This window comes from Vigna umbellata, chromosome 4 (assembly GCF_029865625.1).
Source record: "Vigna umbellata cultivar VRB3 chromosome 4, Vumbellata_1.0, whole genome shotgun sequence".
NCBI lineage: Eukaryota > Viridiplantae > Streptophyta > Magnoliopsida > Fabales > Fabaceae > Vigna > Vigna umbellata.
Window position 1 is genome coordinate 32,193,973 of NC_142168.1, and position 25,847 is coordinate 32,219,819.

The 25,847-nt window shown below is 35.1% G+C and overlaps 5 protein-coding genes across 6 annotated transcripts; all 5 read right to left on the bottom strand.

The window, feature by feature from the left end:
• Positions 1-2,856: 2,856 nt before the first annotated feature.
• On the bottom strand, positions 2,857-4,188 carry LOC124829238 (uncharacterized). Of its 2 annotated transcripts, XM_088114130.1 has the most exons (2): positions 4,042-4,188; positions 2,857-3,951 (listed from the first exon to the last, which is right to left on the bottom strand). In XM_088114130.1, the coding sequence occupies exon 2, from the start codon at positions 3,852-3,854 to the stop codon at positions 2,994-2,996; it is 861 nt and encodes a 286-aa protein (XP_087970256.1). In that variant the 5' UTR covers positions 3,855-3,951; positions 4,042-4,188; the 3' UTR covers positions 2,857-2,993. The 2 variants fall into 2 exon arrangements, with proteins under 2 accessions (XP_087970256.1, XP_047158659.1); XM_047302703.2 differs by having other exon boundaries at positions 2,857-4,180.
• A 1,273-nt stretch (positions 4,189-5,461) lies between these two features.
• LOC148199919 (uncharacterized) lies at positions 5,462-7,799 on the bottom strand. The gene is made up of 2 exons (XM_088114131.1): positions 6,824-7,799; positions 5,462-5,932 (listed from the first exon to the last, which is right to left on the bottom strand). Exons 1-2 carry the CDS (start codon positions 7,692-7,694, stop codon positions 5,886-5,888), a joined length of 918 nt encoding a protein of 305 aa, XP_087970257.1. The 5' UTR covers positions 7,695-7,799; the 3' UTR covers positions 5,462-5,885.
• Positions 7,800-18,122: 10,323 nt separating this feature from the next.
• LOC148199920 (uncharacterized) lies at positions 18,123-20,225 on the bottom strand. The gene has a single exon (XM_088111811.1). It carries the CDS (start codon positions 19,229-19,231, stop codon positions 18,308-18,310), a length of 924 nt encoding a protein of 307 aa, XP_087967937.1. The 5' UTR covers positions 19,232-20,225; the 3' UTR covers positions 18,123-18,307.
• Positions 20,226-20,900: 675 nt separating this feature from the next.
• Positions 20,901-22,088, bottom strand: LOC148199921 (uncharacterized). Its single transcript, XM_088111810.1, has one exon. It carries the CDS (start codon positions 21,946-21,948, stop codon positions 21,016-21,018), a length of 933 nt encoding a protein of 310 aa, XP_087967936.1. The 5' UTR covers positions 21,949-22,088; the 3' UTR covers positions 20,901-21,015.
• Positions 22,089-24,198: 2,110 nt separating this feature from the next.
• On the bottom strand, positions 24,199-25,478 carry LOC124829239 (uncharacterized). Its single transcript, XM_047302704.2, has one exon. It carries the CDS (start codon positions 25,333-25,335, stop codon positions 24,415-24,417), a length of 921 nt encoding a protein of 306 aa, XP_047158660.1. The 5' UTR covers positions 25,336-25,478; the 3' UTR covers positions 24,199-24,414.
• Positions 25,479-25,847: the final 369 nt, after the last annotated feature.

Consider the following 25,847-nt stretch of genomic DNA (forward strand, 5'->3'; position numbering starts at 1 on the left):
TTGGTGCTGCTGTTGTGTTCACATATGGAAAGAATATAAATAGATAGATTATATATTCTTCCCACTGTAACATCAACATCAAGGGAAGCGTTAGTCTTCCGCGGAATAATTTAGATGGCATCTAATTCTTGCTCCAATATATTATCTTATCATTTGGAACATAATTCTCATCATGGTCTTGGATTTTACGTTTGTTCGACTCTTTCCATTGAGTCAAGAACATCCGTAATGCAGTGAGGTAATTCTTTTAGACTTTGTTCACTTGAATTTTGAGGAGAGTGACTGAATGAATTTGAGAGGATTTAAAAGTAAATTTTTTGTTGTTTATTTGAGTAGATTTTGAAGGTAAGTCAGAATGGATTTTGAAGTAAAGTATGTGAAAATTAGTGTGAAATTTGATTGATGTGATAGATTAAAAAAATTTACTTCAAAATCCACTTTCACTTAACGTTGGCCACGGTGACATTTGCACGGTTATATTTTTAACGGATTTTGACCAGATTGAACATTTATTAACGAAATATGACACTTTACTAAACTTTTTTTAGAAGGTAGGATCACTTTGAACCAAACTCATAGAAATAGAGACCAAATGATGTATTAAACCTTTAAATAATATTTTAATGTTAAAAAAAATCCTAAAACATAGTAAAATAAAATTAGTGTAATAATTCCTTTTAATAAAAAACAAACAGTAAAGGGAAAGCGGAAGAATTTTGCATACTAAGCTTTGAGGTTTAAAAGGAAAAATAATGTAAAAATGTGTTAAATTTTAATATTTAGATTTAAAAACTATTAATAACGAAAAAATGCGAAATCAAAATTGCTTGAAAATTAAAAATACAACTTCCAGCAAGAAAATTTTAGATTTTTATAAAATTTAATAGAAATGAATGATTTTATAAAAGGGATCATTTCTCCCTCACGTTATTCTATAACTCTTATCTATGTCAAGAAATTAGAAAAATAAATATAAATGAAGAATTATTTTATCAAATTAATAGAATGAGCTTTTTGTCTTTTAAAAAGGAAAGAAAACACACAAAGGACAAAAAAATTAATTAAAGGTTGTTCATCACTGTAGAAAAAAAAAAGAGCTTGAGGAATAATGTTTTTAAAATCCTCAAGTAGAAATTTGTAAAGTCTAGAACAAGTCAGGGCTCAAATTTCCATGATAAAGTCTAGAACAAATGAGAGCTCAAATTTCCATTATATTGTCAGGTATCTTTCCAACAAAACAACAGTATGGACAACCTTCTATCTACGGTTTGAACCACCTACAAAAATCTGTTCTTTTTTAGTTTTTAACGTTTGAATTAAGAGAATTAAATCATACCCGTATATTTTAACCCTAATTGAATCTAGGTGGTCTTACACAATTCCATCCAAATCATTTTGATCCTCCAAACCCAAATAGTTAAAATAACTCTAAAATAAAAAATGGCATCAAAATAATAGATGATACATGTTACTAACTCCTACCCATTTGTCGTACTAGTTCCACACACCCCATTTACATTGCATGAAAAACAAGTGACTTGCATATTATTTATCACTATCCTTTTATTGCTAACTCTAGACAAAGAGGTAAATTAATGAGTTCTTTATCTTATGAGAAATTATCGAACACTTTGTTTCATCCACCCATTAATGGCACATTGTAGTTTGTTATAAGTTGACATAACATTATAACAATATGATATTTCATCTTTCTATCCCGATACATCTTCTCTTTCCCTATTTCGAGGTTTACTTTGCAAGTTGTTCCATCAATTTGACTAAGGAAATTAGAGGAAGAACAAAAGCAGGAGAGCTCCAAATAAAATTTTGTTTATCAATTTGATTCCCTACAAATACACAAAAAAGGAATTTCTTTTTTTGTATTGATATCCAACGGGATTGACGGGGCTCGAACCCGCAGCTTCCGCCTTGACAGGGCGGTGCTCTGACCAATTGAACTACAATTTCAAGAAAAGGGTTTTACGGATAGTTTCTATCAAACTTTTTCTATTCTATTTTGGATTTGAACTACATATCCTAAAATCGTTTTTTGGTGCACGACTTTAACTCTGGACAAATGAATAAGGTGAAGTTGTGTAGGAGAGACACAACTTCTTTATTAGGAGTCGTCGAAACTCCCACGAATTGACTATTTTCGTGTTTCAAATTTTTTTGCCTATTTATGTAATATCTAAGGCAAATTTGCCTAATTTGGTAACTTTGCCTCTTTTCTGTTATTATATTTTTCTTCATGTAGTAGTTTTCTCCGGCATATTCGAGAGGAGCCTCTGTTTTGATGTTTAATGGTTTACAAAGACTTCTAAGACTTTGTTTGTATGTTCTAGGACATCTAAGGATGGTGTAATGTGATGAATGTACTAGCTTGATCATCATATTGTGTGTGTATGAAATTTGGGACATCTAAGAATGAAAACCAAGTTTCTATTTTTATTTAGGCCTGGTATATAATCATATTCTCGCATATCAGCATATCAATTATATATAGAGAGAGAATCTAATTCTCCATGATATATCAAGTGCTATTCTTGCTCAGTTTTTTAATTACATGGCACCTAATTCTCTATCATATTTTCTACTCCACTTTGATCTTTGTCTTTTGCAATCATTAATTCCATTATTTTTTATTGATTCTTCCAAATGCATATATCCAACTTTTGAAAAGCAGGCAATGAAAATCTCCTAACCGATCGTATTGCCTGTGCCAATTTCCATTTAATTAATAAACCCGTGCATTTCATAAGCATAAAAAGAATACTGTAAACAGTTGATCTAACTCTTTTGTTGGCTTAAGCTTGATTCTTTGCATAACTAACAATTATTAAACAAGGCATCCTCTTTTACAATTTGTTATATAGAGAAATGAACTTAAAAGTTCAAGCAAGCACTCTAGCAGGTTACACACAAACACACCTTGGACAGGTGAGGTTATTAATAGTACAAGCTGCTATATTACAGTACAGAAACTGCAGCTCCTACGTATATGTTCTTCCACTAACACTGTTGTTTTCAGACCACTGATGCTGATAAATCACATTAAAAACATTTCTCTCATAGAAATTACCATTACCATCACCTCCAAACTTCCCACCATTGGAAATCACTCTTACATTTTTCCCGCTTCCACCCTGAGATACTCCTTTGGGAGTACTATCAGAGTCTTCACTCTCAGACTGCCACAGTTCTCCGTTCTGCTTCTTCGGAGTTTTAGCGCAGTGAGGGCACATGTCACGGTGCCAAAACGCGTTTCTACTGACTTCATCGAACATGTACAATAACGCAGAAGAAGGGTGTTGTTCAGGGCCATCCACCATTACGGTCAAACTACCACCCATTAATCGAATCTTTGCGACCATAGAAAGGCCAAAATCTGGTTTAATCTTACGGTAATCATTAATGCCTGAACCAGTAGCATGATAATGCGATAGAGTGACTTCATAAGGAAGTAGATGGCCACTCTTTTTCTTCCTTTCGAGGACAATAAGACCCCCTTTGTGTCCCTCACCATACAAATACATGTCCATATCCGTAACACTGCCCGATCTGCTGTTAACCCTCTTGTTTTGATTGAGTGATGTTGTTGTATGAACGCCACAGACGGCGAACCAGCGGGGACATACCACGAAATCGTCTCCATTTATTGTTTGCACGTCTAAAAAGAAATCGAACTCTGCAAGAGCTCCACTGCGTTTGGTTGTCTCGCTGCGGAGTTGTAAGCGTAAACCCTTCACAACTTTGCTATTGTCAGCTTCTCTTGTTAGCTGCAGTGCACAGGCTGAAACACCTACTTGGTATGTTATATTCCAGCTCTCCAAGACTCCACCGTTTTGTTGCATGATAACTTGCCTTTGTGATAAAGAAATGGCGGCATATTTTCCCAGCTGAACACAATAAGGGTCAGACCCAGTTCCACCATTGCTGAGAAGACCACCGCTGCGTAGAATGTTACCCATTGAATGTATACACACAAACAAGCACCTATGTAAAATATGTGGAAGAACCTAGAGACTTGGAACGGAGTACCTTTTTCTTTTTAGAGGTATGAAGTAAACTTTGCAGTGATTACCCCAAACAAAGTTGAAGGGTGCTGTGTGGTCAGGGATTCAGCATCCACAATGCTAGCTTTTCTTAGCTCTCCGTATGCTCAGGATGTTCATGGGATGGGAGATTTATTAACACAGCATAGAGTCTTTGGTTCACGATGAAAAGGCATATAGAATCTTGCATATTACCCGCAAGGGAAGCGTTATTCTTCCGCAAATTATTTCATTTGAATAGCATCTAATTCTATCGCGCTTTTATTTTTTTGTTCACTTCTTCTGCTGATCCTTTTCTTGATCTGTCATTTCACTTGTTTATTCGTCTACGTCATTTCATCTAGCGTAAGCATATATTGCCCTTTTTTCTATTGTTATTATCTTTGTTTCGATGAGTAATTTTGGCTGAGAACTTAGTTAATCACCGAGGTTTTTTCTTCTGTCTATGTTTTTCCATAAGTATAGTCTTATTTACTGTGTTGCTGTCAGTTTCCTTAAGGCCAAGTATGCTTCTGAATCAGCTTCAACTTTGCGTTTAGGGCTCAAGTCACCTTGAGTTATCTCAGAGATTTTGAATCTAGTTAGTTTCAATGAATCTTGTTATGGTACCATGTAGAACACGAACAAGGAACAACTAACATCGAAAGGAGGTCGTGGTGGATGAAAATGAACAGATATGCAGAGGAAAGGTTGGTATTTAGCATGCGTGATTTAGGTTGAATTACCCTAAATACTTCGTTTTTAGTATATTAGTGATTTGCTGATTAAAAAAAAAAAACATGATAATCTTTTCACTGTTACTGAAAGGGATGCATTATTCTTGGGTAGGTTATTTTTAATCATGCAGCAGCATCTGGTTCTATTTCATATTTTCCAATTTTCTCCATCTGTATTTAAACATTTGATTTCTTATTATTTCCACTTGTTCCAGTATAATTTTTTTTTATCAACAAGAACAAATATGTTAATAGGAGAAATAGGGTTGCCCCAATCCGTATTAAAATAAAAATAAAAAGTAAGAAAAAAGAAAAAAAAAGAAAAAAATCCATAAAAAACCATACAATTTTCTCCCCATAATTGTTGCCCACCAAATTACAAGAATATAGCAAAACTCGAAAAGGAGTATGGGAACATAGACTTATCTACCACTCTTGTTGCAAGTTTGGTTCCAACATAGAATTCTAAGCAAAAGACTATCCACACTATACACTAGTATAGTGCAAAAAAAGCACTTATTCAACAACTATTTATATTGATTATAATCTACTAGTAAAAATTGGAGAGCCACGACATAATGGTAAATAATGGTAAATAAGATAACATTTTTTATATTGATGTAGTTATAACATGTATATAATGTCGTAGTGACATTTTTGTAATAAAAAACATCTATTCTGATTATATTATAATGGTTATGGAAAGTGGACACAATATAACTTTTTGTAATAAATAAAAAAAACTTTATATACTAGTTATAATTATAACCACTATAAAAAATTGACTATGATATTTTTGCTATAAGTAAGAAAACCTTCTATATATGTTCTAATTATAACATACATAAAAAGCGGTTTTGAATTCCTCCTGTGTTATGGTTCATTCCGGCTTCCATGAAACAGAATGACCCCATTGCAGTTCTTCAACTTTCTTCTTCCATGCGACTAAACGACTCCATCCTTATTGTTTCTCCGGCTTCATTTTCACCAACTCTGATCCCTCTCCCTTTGAAACTTTGACAAGATGGCCAGATCACCATGTCTAACCATTGTTCGCCTTTGTCGTAGCCGAAACTTTCTGAATTTGGAATTTTTTTGGTTTGCTTTTGCTTTATTAGGTGATGCAGGCGATGGTGCTCATGAATCCTCGCAATTTTAGATCTGCAACAATGAGAACATGATTTGTAGCTAAGTGTGATTTTGCATCTTAGAAGTTCAGTTTGTGTTGTGATGAAGATTGTAAACACATAGTTGGGAAGAAACACCAATCAAGAGTATGAAAAAATTGTTTTAGGATTTTTATACACTATCTAAGACATGGTTTTAAGTTAGGCTAGAGTAAACACTTCGTCAGCATCAACCCTTGCATTTCTATAAATGATATTGTTTCTTTGATTCCAAATGCCTCATGTAATGACCACCCATATACATCACCACTCATATTAAGTTGCATTTTGCAATTTTAGTTGAATTTTGAGTTTGTAAACTTCAAATTTTCATAACTTTTGTTAGTATGGATTATGAATAAAGATGTTGCAAAAATGAAAGTTGTTAGAAATAGAATAAAGAATGTGTTGGCCATTGTTTAAGATAATTTTTTCCTTGAATATTTAAAATTTTTCAAAAGCCCATAGTTTAAGGTTTGTTTTCTTAACATTTTTCATGCATTTTTCTATACTTAAATGTATGGATAACATGAAAACCAAAAGTTCTATATACTTAGATGAAAACTAACTTTAAGTATGGTTCAATAAAAGGTAAAACAGATGTGCTGAAAATATATTATTCAGAAAGAAAACATAAAGCTTAAGTATTGTCTGATATAGAGACAAAATATTTAGTTATTCACTATACACCCAACAACTAGAAACTACTCTGAAGCAAATAAAATACATACAACAAAGTACTAAAAAAAAAGCTTATTTTCTTTAGATGATGATGCCTTATCCACACTACTTCATACTAAACGAGTAGAATAACAAAATTTGGTACATCAGTTACGCCATCTCTCTGGACAAAACACATAATTATTTTCAGTGTAATTACCATTACCGTTGCCATTGAACTTTCCACCATTGTTAACACCTCTTGAATTTTTCTGGCTACCACCATGACGCCGTGCCCATGGGACACTCTCACTGTCATCACTGTCAGACGGAAAAATCATTTTTCTACGTTGCTTCTGGATAGTAGCACAGTGTGGGCATAATGTAGGCTTCCAAATCTGACTTTTCATGGCTTCGTCAAACAAGTAACGTAATCCAGATGCAGGGTGTTTGTCAGGACCCTCCACCGTTATGTCCAAATTCCCATGGGATGCTCGAATCTTTACTACTACAGAAAGACCAACATCTATTGAATTTCCCGAAAAATCATTTATACCTGCACTGGTAGCAAAATAGTGCGCCAGAGTCACTTCATAACTTCGTTTTTCCTCCATCGTCATCTTCTTTTCCAAAACAGTAAGAGTCTGTATGTCTCCAGTCCCACATAACCAGAAATGTGTCTCCGTAACTCTGCCTCCTCCATGAATCTGCCTGCCATACTGATTCATTGGTGGTAAAAAACTTCCATTGGCGTACCTCGACGAGCGGGTATATAACAGAGAATCTGAGTCAGTAACTGTCTCTACGTCCAAATCATAACTATACTTTGAAAAATATCCATCTTGGTCTAATACTTCACTGAAGATGTCTATAAATAAATCATACTTACCCCTTTTCCTTAGAGTGAATGTACAAGTAGAACGATCTACCTCGTATGACATGATCCACTTCTCACTACAACTTCCACTGCGTTTTACCTTAAGCAGTTTTTTCGACAAGTCAATGGAAACTTTTCTTCCCAACTTATAATGGAAAGGTTCATCCTCCCCAGCTCCAACAGTATTGAGAAGACCAACTCTGCGGATACTGTTTCCCATAGGAAGCAGATTAAGAATGGAATGGAGAGAGAGGATGGTATGAAAATATGTAGGGGTAACTGATGTGGGTACTTGCCTAGGTTTTCTCTGCTATGTTTTCTTGGGATGATCATGGGGATATTTATCAACACTTAGTATGTAGAGTATAGAATATTTACGCCTTATCTGTAAAGGATAATAATTCATTTTCATAGCATCTAATTCCATCGCATTACCATGTGTTTCTTCTTCACTCATTATTCAGCTCTTTTTTTAATTTGTTCGATTCTTTAACTTGTTTGATTTCTTTGACGTCAGGTTAAGGACGATGTAATGTGATGAATGTAGAGCTTCATCATCATATTGTGTTTGTATGAAATTTGGGACGTCTAAGACTCTAAACAAAGTTTCTATTTTTATTTTGGCTTGGTATATAATTAGGGATGACAACGGGTCGGGTCGGGCACATATAGTGCCTACCCGCAACCCGATCCGATAAAAAAAATTCATCCGCTACTCGCATGGATACTCTCTTAAAAAATATTAGCGGATATTTTAAAACGCGTGGATACCCCAAATATTAAAAAAAAGTATATTTTAATAAATTATTAAAATAAAATTTAAATAGAATTACAAAAAATATATAAAATATAATATAATATAAATTAAATATAAATTTAAATTCAATTTTAATTAAATTTAATCTTGTAAAATATAAATTAATGTTAATTTTAATTAAATTTAACTTAATAAAATATAAATTAAATTTTTATTTTTATTTTTTGCGGGTAGCGCGTATCCGCGGATACGGATAGTATAATACCGCACCCGACCCGTTTATAAGCGGGTATTAAAATATCCGCGGCGAGTTGCGGGTAGTAAATATCTGCAGGAATCAACTATCCGTCACGGATTTTATCGGCAGATATCCGTGGGCGCGAATTTTTTTGCCATCCCTGTATATAATCATATTCTCGCATATCAATTATATATAATCTAATTCTCTATGATATATCAAGTGCTATTCTTGCTCGGATTCTTTTAATTACATGGCACCTAATTCTGTATCATATTTTCTACTCCACTTTGATCTTTGTCTTTTCCCCTCGTTAATTCCATTATTTTTCATTGATTCTTCCAAATGCATATATCAACTTTTGCAAAGCAGGCTATGAAAATTTCTGAACCGATCGTACTGTCTATAATTTCCATTTAAATAATAAACCCGTGCATTTCATAACCATAAAAAAAGAATACTATAAACAGTTGTTCTAACTCTTTTGTTGGATTAAATTTGATTCTTTCCATAACAAACAATTGTTCTAACTCTTTTGTTGGATTAAATTTGATTCTTTCCATAACAAACAATTATTTTCACTAAAAAATAGTGTACAGTATAAACTGCTCGGTCAACACACTTTTAATATGATTGGTCGGTCAACTATCATCAGAATGAGTATTTTTTTAGAAGTTTGAGGACAACGTCACTGGTGGAAAAAACAGGTATAACATCGCGCGTTTAACGTCTCACCACTAAATAGTTAACTTTAAAAATGATCGGTGACAATTTTGTAAATAAATGAAATTATTAAACTTTGTTTAGAATTATTATCAACGAGGTCCGGGTCACTATTTGTATCAATTAAACAAATTGTTGGAATTTCCAAAGTTATACATTCTCGAAGAGCCGTATATTCTTCTTGTTGATCGACGATTATTACAATATCAGGTAAACCCTTCATATATTTAATGCCGCCGAGATATGTTTCCAATGTAAAAAGATATAAAATGCCCGAATGCCTCAGCGTTAGACTAAAAAAAGCTAGTAAATTCAATAAAAATTTGAGCGGGAGATTGAAAATTCATTCACTTTATCTTAGCGCGCGAGACCGCTCAAACTTTTTTCGAACGAAGTTTGACGACCATTACATGTAATCTTTCTTTCATTTGATATAAATGCATGTTAAGTAACTACTTTAGGTATGATAACGGTAATTTTTACCATTATCTTTGAACCAATTTTCGTACCAAATCGACCCTTCTTAAGCTTGAAACATGTCTAATCCTCCCGTTTTACTTAAGTTTTTGAATAAGTCTAGTTTAAGCTTTACATACAAGTTTCTTCATTAATTCCTCGAATTTGTAGGCAATCTGTAAGTTGTTGGAGAAGTATCATAATTATCAAGAAAGGGAGCCAAGGAAAAGATACAAAAGTAGGATCTGAAGAAGCAGGGAAGGAAATTCGCGCCTGGGCGCCATAGAAGAAGGGGGCTGGGCGCAACTTTCTGCGCAAGCCTCGCGCCCGGGCGCGACATAGGGGGTGCCGGGCGCGACCTTCTGCGAGAGCTTCGCACCCGAGCGCGACTGAGGAGGGGCGCCGGGCGCGATAATTGCTGACCTGGAACCCTAGATCTATTTAAAGCATTCTGAACCTGAAGTCTGGGGGACTTGGCGGCTGAAGCTTGGAACACCATTTTTGGACTTCAGGGAGCTGGTTTTGGGCAGTGGGAACTCTCCATTCTTCCTCCTTGGATCCCCATTCTTCCATTTTTCTCCATTGTAAGCTTAAGTTCTCCATGACTATGGAGAACTAAATTAAATTTGTTGGGGAATGATGTAGTTACGAAACTTTCATGTAAATGCACTTGAGTTTTAATGAATTTAAGCTTCTTTCATTTGATTGTGAGTGTTTAATTTCCTTATCTTAAAGCTTGTTGTGACTTGATCAACCATAGCATGATTCTTAGATCTGCTTGATATTGGGAAATATTTTGTGGATCTTGAACTGGAATTAACACCTATAGGAGATTGTATCTAGGGATAGAGCTTGATCCTGTAGTTGTCTAGAACCTCTAATTGTAATGCAGATGAACTTTCTAAGTTACCAAGGGATTGGGACTGCAAAAGTGAATCTAGGTTCTTTCTACCAAGGGATTGGGTCTGAGTATAATAGGAAGGTTGATGAAAGCAATTAAATGAGGAAGTAGTAATTTGCATTTGCATGATAGCGTAGTAATTACAATCATTCTCCAACATCTCAAATCCATATTGTTTTATCATCCATTAACCACTTTCAATCTTTTAGTCTCTAAGAAGTTCATTTTATCACGTATAGATGAATTGGAATTTTATTGTATTTGAGCCATACTAAAAAGAGATTATTCTTAGTCTAAGATAGTTAAATTATTATACGATTATAAAGTGTTACACGAGTCTCTTGGGAAACGATATCCGGTCTTACCGGTTTTATTACTTTGAACGATTTGGTACACTTGCCAGATAGTTAACAAGGTATGATTTTCATTTGTTTTCACCGATTATTTTAGTGTTCTTGTCCTTCATAGGTGCATTTTATTTTCTCTTTCACTGGTGGCAACACTTCATTCCGATGAACCCACCTTTTGAATGTTAGTTTTCATTTTCGTTTTGAAGAACTTATTTGTTGAACTTGTTTGTTGTTTGGTTGAACTTGTTTGTCGTTGTTGTTTGATTGAACTTGTTTGTTATTGTTATTTGTTGTTGATCCTATATTACTGTTCATAGTTCTGTTTTTCAGATTTCGTAGAGTTGTAAAAAAGGATTTCAATTAATTAAAAAATAAAAAAAAATTAATTAACGTCGTATATTGACAATTCGATGTTAAATTAACTTCGAATTTTTTTATATTCGACGTCAATTTAACGTTTCCCGATATGATGTCGTTCTCGAATTTGACGTGAAAGACCCAAAATATTTGACGTTGTATGGTGTCTTTGTACTAGTGTGTTGATTGATTGGTCATCATCTCTTAAGGGACCATTTGATACCATACATATTAAAATCAGCAACATAAACTCAACATGAAAATAAAGCACGCTTATGGGCTATTGGACCAATCCTAACTAAAAGTCCATTCTGAAATCTATAAATATAGAGGTCGTAAGATAATGATCAGGTGGACATTTAAGACTTAATTGTAATAACAAATCAGTATAATTAACTAATTTGAACGTCAGAATGTTTTTGACAAGTACTCACCTCCTCTCGGCTTAATAAGGGAAACCTTTGACAAGACAAAAAAGAATAACATAAAGTGTGAAGGAATAACTCTCGACCCTAATATCCAAAATACAATGCATCCTCTTTTACAATTTGTTATATAGAGAAATAAACTTAAAAATTCAAGCAAGCACTCTAGTAGGTTACACACAAACACAACTTGGACAGGTGAGGTTATTAATAATATAATTTGTTATATTATAGTAAAGAAACTGTTGCTCCTATATATATATATATATATATATATATATATATATATATATATGTTCTTCCACTAACACTATTGTTTTCAGATCATTGATATTGATAAATCACATTAAAAGCATTTCTTTCATAGAAATTACCATTACCATCACCCCCAAACTTCCTACCATTGGAAATCACTCTTACATTTTTCCTGCTTCCACCCAGAGATACTCCTTTGGGAGTACAATCTGTGTCTTCACTCTTAGACTGCCACAATTCTCCGTTCTGCTTCTCCTGTGACCTATGTTTTTCCATAAGTAGCCTTATTTACTGTGTTGCTGTCAGTTTCGTTAAGGCAAAGTATGCATTTGAATCAGCTTCAAGTATGCGTTTAGTGCTCAAGTCACGTTGAGTTATCTCAAAGACTGTGAAGCTAGTTACTTTCAATTAATCTTGTGATGGTACTATGTAGAGAAAACAAAGGAAAACTAAAGATCGAAAGGTGGTCGTGGTGGATGAAAATGAACAGATATGCAGAGGAAAAGTTGGTATGTAGCATGCGTGTTTTAGGTTGAATTACCCTAATACTTCGTTTATAGTATATTTGTGATTTGCTGTTTAAAAACAAACATAATAATCTTTTCACTGTTACTGAAAGGGATCCATTATTCTTGGGTCGGTTATTTTAATCATGCAGCAGAATCTGGTTATTCTATTTCATATTTTCCAATTTTCTCCTCCAGCAAATTGCAAGAATATAGCAAAACCAGAAAGGAGTCTTGGGACATAGACTTCTACCACTCTTCTTGAAAGTTTGGTTCGTGCATAGAATCCTAAGCAAAATACAATGTACCAGTATAGGTTCCATAACCAGAAAACAAAACTAAGTCATCTTAACAAAACTATTCTTATTATCATGATAGGTTCTTACTATGCAAAAACCAAAAAGGGTTTAAGCAACGAAAGCACCATACACAGATAGAATTCCACTCTGAACCCATTGTAATAGAGAACATTGCATTCATGTCCTCACCCCCATCAAATAATATATCAGTCTACTTGTATTAGGGACAAGAAGAGAGTCTTCAAACAACACGAACCAAAAAACCTAACATCTGTTAAAGGCACAAAGATAGTAAACACATCATTGGTCACAAACACCAATCAAAGTATGAAAAAAATGTTTCAGGATTTTTATACACTATCCAAGACCATGCTTTATGTTGGGTAGAATGAACACTTCATCAACATCAACCCTTTGCATATCTAAAAATGATATTGTTTCTTAGAATTAGAAAACCTTTTTTTAACCTTGTTGGGAAAAAACTTTAAAGGCTAGAAGGAAGTGTTTAAGATTGGGAGAGGTTGGAAGATTTTTGAGAGAAGAGGACAGGCTTGTATTGAGTGCTTCTAAACTTTTTTTGGCTTGTTTTCAAATGATATAACCATCCCCTATTTATACTAATGGCACCTCCTTAACCAATGGTTAGGATCTTGTCACCTCAACATTCATCTAAGGGCTATAATTTATTCTCTAGAACTTTCTAAAACATTCCTATAATTCTAAACTTATCTAGAGACATCTTATGGATAAACATCTCAAGATATTTTTGTAGAACATTCTAGAATCCTTCTAGATAGGATTTTCTAGAATGCTATTTGGGCCTTTGCTAATTTTGGGCTTTTATCTTTTAGGCCCAACATACAAAATCAATTTATATTCCAACACCCCCTCTTAAACTTGATTTTGTACTCCAAGCAAACTTCTCAACTTCATAAAGACTTCTTTCTTCAGTGGTTTGGTGAAGATATCTGCTACCTGATCATGTGTTTTCACATATTCCATTTGCACATCCTTGTTGCTGATGCATTCTCTGATGTAATGGTAACGGGTGTGGATGTGCTTACTTCGATCATGGAAGACTGGGTTTTTTGCTAATGCTATTGCCGACTTGTTGTCCACGAAAATCTTTGTTGGCTCCACTTGTGGCAAGCTTAACTCCTTCAATAGGTTGCGTAGCCAAACAGTATGGCAAACACATGAAGTTGCAGCTACATATTCTGCTTCACATGTAGACAAAGTGACAATAGGCTGCTTTTTGGACATCCAAGTAAAGGCTGTGTCTCCCATGTAGAACACAAATCCACTTGTGCTCTTTCGGTCATCCATATCTCCACTCACAATCACTATCACTATATCCAACAAGCTTGTAATCGTTAGAAATGGAGTAGTATAGGCCATAACTTGTCGTACCTTGGATATATCGAAGAATCCTCTTCGCAGACTTGAAGTGAGTAGTTGTTGGAGCTTCCATGTACCGACTCACGACTCCAACGGCATAGAGAATGTCTGGTCTTGTACAAGTTAAATAGCGCAAACTTCCAACAAGACTTTTATAGAGGGTTGGATCCACTTTTTCTCCCTCTTCATCCTTACTCAACTTTATGCCGCATTCCATAGGAGTACCAACTGGATTAGCATCATCCATCTTGAACTTCTTGAGGAGGTCTTTGGCATAACTTTCTTGAGTAATAAAAATTCCTTTGTTTCCTTGTTTTACTTCAATTCCGAGATAATATGCCATAAGCCCCATGTCGGTCATTTCAAATTCCATTATCATATCCTTCTTGAATTCCTCAAACATGCTTGGATTGTTCCCTGTAAAAATCAAGTCATCGACATACAAGCATACAATCAAAATATCTTTACCTTGAGCTTTGATATAGAGTGCATGCTCATATGGACACTTGATGAAATTTGCTGCTTTGAAGTACTTGTCAATCCGAACATTCCAAGCTCTCGGGGCTTGTTTCAACCCATAAAGAGCCTTCTTTAATTTCAAGACTTTATCTTCTTCACCTTTGACTTCATATCCTTGTGGCTGCTCAATGTAGACTTCTTCTTCAAGAACTCCATTTAAGAAGGCGGATTTGACATCCATTTGATGTATCTTCCAATTATTTTGAGCTGCTAATGATATAATAAGTCTTACAGTTTCTAGTCGAGCAACTGGAGCAAATACCTCGTCATAGTCGATGCCAGCCCTTTGACTGTAGCCCTTCGCCACCAATCTTGCTTTGTATCTCTGAACTTCTCCTTTGGAGTCTTTCTTTGCTTTGTAGACCCACTTGACACCAATTGCTTTGTGCCCTTTTGGAAGCGAGGCTAGCTCCCAAGTATCATTCTTCTTTATTGCCTCGATCTCTTCATCCATTGCATTTCTCCAACTCTTCTTTTCAATTGCTTCTTGGAAGTTCATGGGCTCACAGTCTGCAAATAGACAGAATAAGGTAACATTGTCTATATTTTCAGTTACCTCATAAATTTCTTGGAGACTTCGGAAACGTGGCATTCTTTCACTTGAGCTTTCATCATCTTGAATGATTGTATTTGGTGAAGTGGGTGGAGTAGCAGGTGCTTCTTGCGGTTGTTGTTGTTGTTCCACATCCTCTTCTTCAATGCACGGGAAGAAGGTATGATCTTCACAGTTTGTCGACCAATCCCATTCTCCTTCTTCGTTAAACACTACATTCCGGCTAATGATTGTTTTCCTTGAATCAGGATTGTAGAGTTTGTACCCTTTAGAGTTGGCGTCATAACCAATGAAGATGTATTTTTCACTTTTGTCATCAAGCTTACTTCGTTTCTCATCTGGCACATGCACATGAGCTATGCTTCCAAAGACTCTAAGATGAGAAATACCTGGCTTTCTTCCGCTCCATGCTTCTTGTGGTGTTTTTCCACTAACGCTTCTTGTTGGAGAGCGGTTGGTTAGATAGACTGCACATGCAACAGCTTCAGCCCAAAACTCCTTTGGAAGTTTCTTGCTTTTAAGCATGCTCCTTGCCATCTCCAGGATAGTTCTATTCTTCCTTTCAGCCACTCCATTTTGTTGAGGGGATCTTGGCACTGTCAACTGTCGTCTGATTCCATTGTCTTCACAATACTTTTGAAACTCTTTTGATGTAAACTCTCCTCCACGATCGGATCTCAAAGCTTTGATCAGAAGGCCACTTTCCTTCTCAACATGGGCTTTAAACTTCTTGAAGTTCTCAAACACTTCTGATTTTTCTTTTAAGAAATATACCCATGTTTTTCTTGAAAAATCATCAATGAAGAGAAGGAAATAATTACTCTTACCGAGTGATCTTGGCTTGATTGGTCCGCACACATCTGTGTGTATGAGTTCTAATGGCTTTTGAGCTCTTGAGTCCGACTCATTTGGGAAACTCAATCGAAATTGTTTTCCAAGTAGACATCCTTCACAAACTTGGTTGGGGTGAGTAATATGAGGCAGTCCTCTCACCATTGCTTTCTTGAAGAGCAACTCTAATCCTTTAAAATTAAGATGGCCAAATCGAAGATGCCAAAGCCATGATTGGTCTTTGTAGCACATCTTAAGACATTGTGGGCCATCACTTTGAATGTTGAGCACGAACATTCTATTTCTTGTCATTGGCACCTTTGCAATGAACCTACTTGTATTATCTCTTATAGAAAGGTTATTATTCTTAAGTTGAATATCATAACCTTTCTCTAAGAGTTGTCCTAAGCTCAAGATGTTGCTCTTCATGCTTGGCACATAATATACGTTGGAAATAAATTGATGTTCTCCATTCTTTAGTCGGATGAGGACATTACCTTTTCCTTTCACTGCCACCTTTGATTCATCTCCAAAAGCCACGTTTCCCTTTACTGATTCATCAAGCTCCACAAACATGCTTCTTTTCCCACACATATGGTTACTTGCTCCACTGTCAAGGTACCACTGATTATCCTCGCCTCTATCTTGGCCCTTGTAAGCCAATAGCAAGGTACCATCTTCTTGACACCTTTCTTCAGCATAATTGGCTTTCTCTTCGACTTTATTTTTGTTAGGGGCTCTACATTCAGAAGCATAATGTCCAAACTTATCACAATTGTAACACTTGATTCGTGTCTTGTCATACCTTGAATTCGGATTTCCTCTCCCACGACCTCTGTTAGAGCTTTCTCCTCTTTGGTTATTGTTGTTAGGCCTTCGTCCTTGTCCACGTCCATATGCACGCCCTCGTCCTTGTTCTTGACTATAACTTCGCCTTGATTGGTTGTGTGTATTTTCTTCTTTTCTTGAATCAACGTGTGCCTTGAGGACTTGCTCCGTGATCTCTTCCTTCTTCTTTTTCTTTTCTTCATAAGCTTGCAACGAACCAAGAAGTTGCTCTATTGACATGGCCTCCAAGTCTTTTGTTTCTTCGGTAATGGTGACAATATGTTCAAACTTTGGATCTAATGATCTAAGAATTTTCTCCATAATTCTTACATCATCTAGCTTCTCACCATTTCTTTTTAGGTTATTAGTAACCGTTAAAACTCTTGAAAAGTAATCAGAGACTAGTTCACCTTCCTTCATATGCAAAGCTTCAAACTCTCCTCTCAAAGTTTGAAGACGTACCTTTTTGACTTGATCTGCTCCCTTGTAAGAGATCTTAAGCTTCTCCCATGCTTCCTTGGCTGACTTGACTCCAGAAATCTTCTCAAAAGTATCTTCAATCCTTGATAGATTAGACAGAGAGCTTTCTTGTCTCTCTTCCTTGAGTCTCTCAAGTTATCCTTTTGAGCTTGAGAAAGACTCTCTAGATTCTCTGGCTCAATGTGGCCCTTCTCGACCACCTCCCAGACATCATGTGCACCAAGGAGAGCTATCATCCTTAAGCTCCAATTGTCATAGTTGCTCTTAGTGAGCATTGGGACTTGAAAGGGAACTCCAGTATTTGCCATTTCTACGAAGATCTTATGGCTCTGATACCACTTTGTTGGGAAAAAACTTTAAAGGCTAGAAGGAAGTGTTTAAGATTGGGAGAGGTTGGAAGATTTTTGAGAGAAGAGGACAGGCTTGTATTGAGTGCTTCTAAACTTTTTTTGGCTTGTTTTCAAATGATATAACCATCCCCTATTTATACTAATGGCACCTCCTTAACCAATGGTTAGGATCTTGCCACCTCAACATTCATCTAAGGGCTATAATTTATTCTCTAGAACTTTCTAAAACATTCCTATAATTCTAAACTTATCTAGAGACATCTTATGGATAAACATCTCAAGATATTTTTGTAGAACATTCTAGATAGGATTTTCTAGAATGCTATTTGGGCCTTTGCTAATTTTGGGCTTTTATCTTTTAGGTCCAACATACAAAATCAATTTATATTCCAACAAACCTATATAAAAAGAATAATGTGATATAGGGACAAAATATTTGGTTATTCATCACACCAACAACTATAAATTTAACTTCTCTGAAAAAGCAAATAAAATACAGACAACAAAATACTAAAAAACACAAAACTAGGCTTATTTTCTTTACATGATGATGGCTTATCCAGTACTTCGTAGTAAAGGAGTAGAATAACAAAACTTGGAACATCAGTTACCACCATCTCTTTCCAAAAATCGTAAAATTATATTCAGTGTAATTACCATTACCGTTGCCATTAAACTTTCCACCATTGTCAACAACTCTTAAATTTTCCTGGCTACCACCATGACGCCGTGCCACCTGGACACTCTTACTGTCATCGCTGTCAGACTGCGAAATCTTTGTGCTAGGTTGCTTCTGGATAGTAGCACAGTGTGGGCATAATGTAGGCTTCCAAATCTTGGTTCTCATGACTTCGTCAAACAAGTAACGTAATCCAAAAGCAGGGTGTTGCTCAGGGCCCTCCACCGTTACTTCCAAATTTCCCTTGGATACTCGAATCTTTACTACTACAGAAAGACCAACATCTGTTTTATTTCTTGAAAAATCATTGATACTGGCAAAATAATGAGCCAGAGTCACTGCATAACATCGCCTTTCCTCAATCTTCTTCTTCTTCATTTCCAAAACAGTAAGACTCCCTGCGTCTCCAGTCCCAAAGAAATAAAATTTTGTCTCCGTAACTCTTCCTTCTTCATGAAACTGCTCGCTACGGTCAACCGCTGCCGTTGGACAATTTACATTGTAACTGGTTCTACGTACCGTAGCATCCGATTCAGTGACTGTTTGTACGACCATATCTAAACCGTGCTCTACAAAATTTCCAGTTTCGGCTGGAATTACGCCGGAGAGTTTTATGCGTAAACCCTTGGCACCTTCACCTTTACCACTTCTAGTTAGAGTGAGTGTAGAAGTTGAAACATCTACAGAGTATGACATGGTCCACTGCTCAGTCCATCCTCCACTGCTGTCTACCGTAAACTTTCTTTCTGACAAGTCAATGGAAATTTTTCTTCCCAACTTATAATGGAAAGGTTCATCCTCCCCAGCCCTAACAGTACTGAGAAGACCAACTCTGCGAATACTGTTTCCCATCTAAAGCCAACAAACTAAGATTGGAATGGAGAGATGAGGGTAAGCAAACATGTAAAAGGGAACTGTATAGACCGGGAATGATCATGGGGATATTTATCAACACTTAGTGTGTAGAGTAATATTTCAACGTTATCTGCAAAGGAAGCGTTATTCTTCCGCAGACTAATTCAATTTCACAGCATCTAATTCCGTAACTGTGTTTGTATCTTCTTCACTCATTGTGTTTCCCCTTTTTAATTTGTTCGATTCTTTTAACTTGATTCTTTCTTTTTAGCAATTGATATGCTTGTTTGATTTCTCTTTAACAGGTTAAAAAATTGAAAATGGAGTTTTAGGACAAATTTCCGAATGACTTTTTAGAATCGCAATGAGGGCACATGGTAGGCTTCCGAATCCCAGTTCTCTTGACTTCATCAAACATGTATAGTAATTTTGGAAATGATTCTAAATATGTGGTTTGCGATTGGAAAAGATGGATTCATAAAGCTTTCGTTCAGACTTGAAAAGCAGGCTAATGCAATAACTTGATTCCACATTGCAATACCGCCTTCAAGTAATTCTCATGACATCTTACACAAATATTTGGATTTCGTTCACAGTATAAATCTTTTGTTGAGAGAAATCAAAAGAGTCTTGGATGGCCTAGGGGAGGGAGACTCAGGAATGAGAGAGAGGTGTAAAGGAGAATCAAATGAGAGAAATTTGTTGGGTGGTTTGGATTTGGGGGTGGCGCGACAGCGTGGAGGAGGGCATGATGGTTGCTTAGGATTTCTGGATGTTAGGAAGATGATGAGATGACATGGTGGGTCACGACACAAAAAATGGAACAACTATAATTTACTAGTTGTTCATAAGTCAAGTTTCACGTTGAAGAAAGTGATGAAAATAGAAATAAAAATAATATTAAGATATTATTTTATTATTATATATAGAGATATATTATGTAGTTTTTTTATTTTGAATGAGTTGATATTTTACTTTTAAGTTTTTGTTTTGTGTATTCGGCCTAAGTCTTTATTTGCATTTCTTTTTTAAGACTTCCAAAGTTCAATGAATCGAAAAGTCCGTGTAACTTTTTTTTAACAGATAATACCTTTATTTTAATTGTATCTGACACCGTTTCTCATCTATTGTATATGTCACACTCCATGTCCAGTAACCATAAAAATATCCCCTTTCGCCTGCGAGTTTCTGGACAAATCAATGGAAGCTGTTTCCCATCTTCTTATTTTATACAAAATAGATATGCAGCAAAGCAACATCACCACAACTCAACACGAGGATTGGAATGGATTTGTACGTAGTTTAAGGGTTGAAAATCGAAGTGATGTAGAGAAAAATGGTATACAAATATAGGAGGATGTAGAGCATGTATGTGTAGTTACTAAAAAAACAATAATGGGTGAATAAGCTATGTTAGGTTTTCTATGGTTTGCCTGCCGACGATGTTCACATACCAAAATTCTATATAGATGCAAAAACACAGTAGTATAATCTTTTGCACTTGGATATTAATTTAATCATTGCAGAATCTAATTCTCCATCATATTTTTTCCAAACCACTTTCTCTCTAGTGCATTACCCTTTTCCTGTTATACATTTTCCAATTTTCAACCTATTTGATTCTTCGTTCTTCCACTAATTCTAAACTTATCTGAAGCAATTAAAATACAGACAAAAAAATCCTTAAAAACGAAAAAAACTAGGCTTGTTTTCTTTACATGATGATGGCTTATCCACTACTTCATACTAAACGAGTAGAATAACAAAACACTGTACATCAGTTACCACCATCTCTTTCCAAAAAACATAAATTTATTTTCAGTGTAATTACCATTACCGTTGCCATTGAACCTTCCACCATTGTCAACAAGTCTTAAATTTTTCTGGCTACCACCATGACGCCGTGCCACTGGGACACTCTCACTGTCATCGCTGTCAGACTGCGAAATCATTGTGCTACGTTGCTTCTCGATATTAGCACAGTGTGGGCATAATGTAGGCTTCCAAATCTTGGTTCTCATGGCTTCGTCAAACAAGTAACGTAATCCAAAGGCAGGATGTTGGTCAGGGCCCTCCACCGTTACTTCCAAATTTCCCTTGAATACTCGAATCTTTACTACTACAGAAAGACCAACATCTGTTTTATTGTTAGAAGAATCATTAATACCGGCATTAGTAACAAAATAATGCGCCAGAGTCACTGTATAACATCGCTCTTCCTCAATCTTCTTCTTCTTCATTTCCAAAACAGTAAGACTCCCTACGTCTCCAGTCCCAAATAAATAAAATTCTGTCGCTGTAACTCTTCCTCCTTCATGAAACTGCTCGTTACTGTTAATCGATACCGTTGAATTACCTGTATTGTAACAGCTCTTACGTACCATAGCATCCAATTCATTGACTGTTTGTACGTCCACACCTAAACCGTACTCTCCAAAATTTCCAGTTTCGGCTGGCATTACGGCGGAGAGTTGTATCCGTAAACCCTTGGCACCTTCACTTTTACCACTTCTAGTTAGAGTGAGTGTAGAAGTTGAAACATCTACAGTGTATGACATGGTCCACTTCTCAGTCCATCCTCCTCTGCGGTTTTCTGTAAACTTTCTTTCTGACAAATCAATGGAAATTTTTCTTCCGAACTGATAATGGAAAGGTTCATGCTCCCCAGCCGCAAAAGTACTGAGAAGACCAACTCTTCGAATACTGTTTCCCATTCCAACAAACTAAGATTGGAATGGAGAGATGATGGTACGCAAATATTGTAAAAGGGAACTGTATAGACTCCGGATTTCAGCTACCCATTAATGGATATGGGTACTTGACTAGGTTTTCTCTGCTATGCTTGCTTTGGATGTTCATGGGGATATTTATCAACACTTAGTTTGTAGAGAGTACAGAATATTTACACATTATCTGCAAAGGAAGCGTTATTCTTCCGCACACTAATTCAATTTCACAGCATCTAATTCCGTAACTGTGTTTCTATCGCATTACCACGTATCTTCTTCACTCATTGTGTTGCCCTTTTTTAATTTGTTCGATTCTTTCCTTTTAGCTATTGATATGCTCGTTTGATTTCTCTTAACAGGTTAAAAAATTGAAAATGGAGTTTTACGACCAATTTCCTAATGACTTAGAATTTTTTTTTTTCCTTCTAAAAAAAATCAGATATTTAGTTGCAGGCATGAAAAAAAAAACATATATAAAAACGATGATGAGAAGATAATAAGAATCATTCTCTCCTTGTAAAACAGTAGCAACACTTGATGAATGTTTCTAATTTCAGTTAACAAGTAAAGATCAACAATGACAAAAAATTGCCAAATTAGAACTTCATGTATTTTCTATATGGTTAGAATTGTTGCTGTTTTTGAATTTGTTCGATTCTCTTAACCCGATAGTTTGTTTTAGCTATTAACATGCTTGTTTGATTTCTCTAAACAGGTTAAAAAAGATAATCACATTAGGAAAATAGACACTAACACCAAAATATATGTTAGGTTTTCTATGGTTTGCCTGATGGTGACGATGTTCACATGCCAAAATTCTATATAGATGCAAACAATACAGTAGTATAATCTTTTGCACTTGGATACTAATTTCAACTAATTCTCCATCATATTTTTTCCAATACCAATTTCTCTCTACTGCATTACCCTTTTGCTGTTATGTATTCTCCAATTTTCAACCTATTTGATTCTTCATTCTTCCGCTAATTCTATTTTTATATGTCGAGTGTGGATCACATAGGGTGTTTTTTTTTTAAGAACACATGACAGTTTCTAAACCATTTTCTCGATGGCTTCAATATTTTTGCAGAAAACAAAAACTATAATTCTAAAACAACAAATAAAATAATGCTGAATTGTCATTTTGATACCCTATAATCCGTAATTTTGATTTATATTTTCTATCATTTTGAGTTATCATATAGAAAATATGTCTTGACAGGGAAAGATAAAGAAAGATTAATCTGCTTTATTCGTCAGTGAAGTACACCAATTTCATTATAGAACATTTATAAATTAAATCCTACCTATATTAAAATTTAAGAGAAAACCAACCCTTGCTGTTAAGAAATTATTTAACATCCTAAATTTATAAACTAATCTGATTTTGATTAATATCCAACTTCAGTTTAATATGAATGTCTTTCTTGCTGGCTTCCCAAAATGTACCTAAAGAATGAAACAATCTCATTGAGATTTAACTAGTTTGAATTTCTTCTAAACATAAATCAAATCCCACTCTGTACTTATAAACATTTGTTAGAAAGGAAAAAGGAAAAACAAGTAAAACAATGTTTTTACTTAAATTAAAAATAGTAAAAAATGATTTGGAATAAGTTAACAGAAAAAGGTTTTCAAAACATTATAAATTATATTGTTTTTCATTATGAAAAACTTATTTATTTATTTACTTCTCGTAAAAGTGTGTGTAAATAAATTGATTTAAATATATATATATATATATATATATATATATGAATATTTTAATAGCAAAACTTTCAAAGGCTGCAATTCTTAAATTTTGGAATCAAATTTAATTAAATGATAATTTTTAAATTGTTTACCTCGTTTAACACAATCTCATTTTAATGTAAGTTAAAACAAATGTTTAACACATTAAAATAATTTAACATATTTGAGCTAAGAGAATTATATTTAATTGTTTTTAAAGTTTGAAAACCAAAATACATCAAAATTTCTTATTTAAACAAATTTCAAATTCATAAGTTAAAAAATTAAAATTATATTTAACTTTTTAATTAATTGTGAATAATTAAAAAGTATAATAATTTTTTTCCTAAATGATCAAGTCACATATTCCAAAGGGTAAAGTTAACAGACAAACATGCATCATAAATAAGTCATAAGGCGTTAACTTATTTTTAATAAGCATAATTATATATTTTATGTTATTTAAGAATTTTATTAAGAGCAAAACATAACTTTATTATAATATTGGACACCCAAAATAATTATATATAGTCATAGCCACTTGTGTGATAAAGATACAAATATATTATTCAGAAAGAAAATAAAAAGAGCAAGCAGAAGTAGGTTACATTTGGATTTACATAATATCCAACCGGAGACAAATTATTGTCTGCTAACAAAAAGAAAACACAAATCTTCTCCCAAGATTGTCTTTTCTTGTATTGAGTTGAATAACTGTTGTCATCTTCTTTTGAAAACCATAACATTGTTTTCATAGATATTACCATTACCATTTCCCTTGAACCTTCCACCATTGGAGACCCCTCTTGCATTTCTCGGAGTAGCACGTGGCAGTGGCATGGAAACACTGTCACTTTCTTCGCTGTCAGACTGCCAAAACATTTTACCCCTCAATTTATGATAACAATGAGGACACATGCTAGGCTTCCACATCCTGGTTCTAAGGGCTTCACCAAACAGGTAACGTAATCCAAGAGGAGGGTGTTGGTCAGGTCCCTCCACCGTTATATCCAAATTCCCATTGGAAGCTCCAATCTTTACTACTACAGAAAGACCAACATCTAATCTAGTTCCAGAATAATGATTAATACCAGCACTGGTAACAATATAGTGTGCCACAGTCACTGCATAAGGTCCTTCTTCCTCAATCTTTCTCTTATTTTCCAGAACAACAAGACACCCTATGTCTACACTCCCAAACAAACAAACATATGTGTTCGTAACGCTGCCTCCATGAATCTGCTTGCCATACTCAATAGATGTTGTAGTCGTTCCACTATAGCTACGGAAATTAAAGTTGGGATTTGCCAGAGCATCTGATTCGGTGACTGTTTGTACATCCAAATCAAACTCGTAATTTGAAAATTGTCCAATTCCATCCGGTATTACATTGAGGAGTTGTAACAGTAAACCCTTGGCACCTCCATCCTCCTCGCTTATCGATAGAGTGAAGCTACAAGTTGAAACATCTACGGTGTATGACATGATCCACTTCGTAATCAACTTTCCACTACGGTTTTGCTCAAACTTTCTTTCTGTCAAGTCAACGAAGACTTTTCTTCCGAGCTGATAATGGAAAGGTTCATCCTCTCCAGCGCCAACAGTACTGAGAAGACCAACTCTGCGAATACTGTTTCCCATCTAAAGCCACCAAACTAAGATTTGAATGGAGAGATGATGGTACGCAAATATGAAAAAGGGAACTGTATAGACTCGGGAATTCAGCAACCCATTAATGGATGTGGGTACTTGCCTAGGTTTTCTCTGCTATGCTTGCTTTGGATGATCATGGGGATATTTATCAACACTTAGTGTGTAGAGTATAGAATATTTCCACGTTATCTGTAAAGGAAGCGTGGTTCTTCAGCAGACTAATGCAATTTCACAGCATCTAATTCCATAACCTGTATTTCAATCGCACTACCAGCGTATCTTCTTCACTCATTATTTAGCTCTCTTTTTAATTTGTTCGATTCTTTAACCTGTTTGATTCTTTTATCTATTTAATATACTTGTTTGATTTCTTTGACAGGTTAAACGCTTGAGATAGAGGTTTACGACCAATTTCCTAATGGTTAGGGTTTTTTTTTTTCTCTCAGAAAGTATCCGATAATTAGTTTCAGTCATGCTGAAAAAACAGACACGAGCAAATG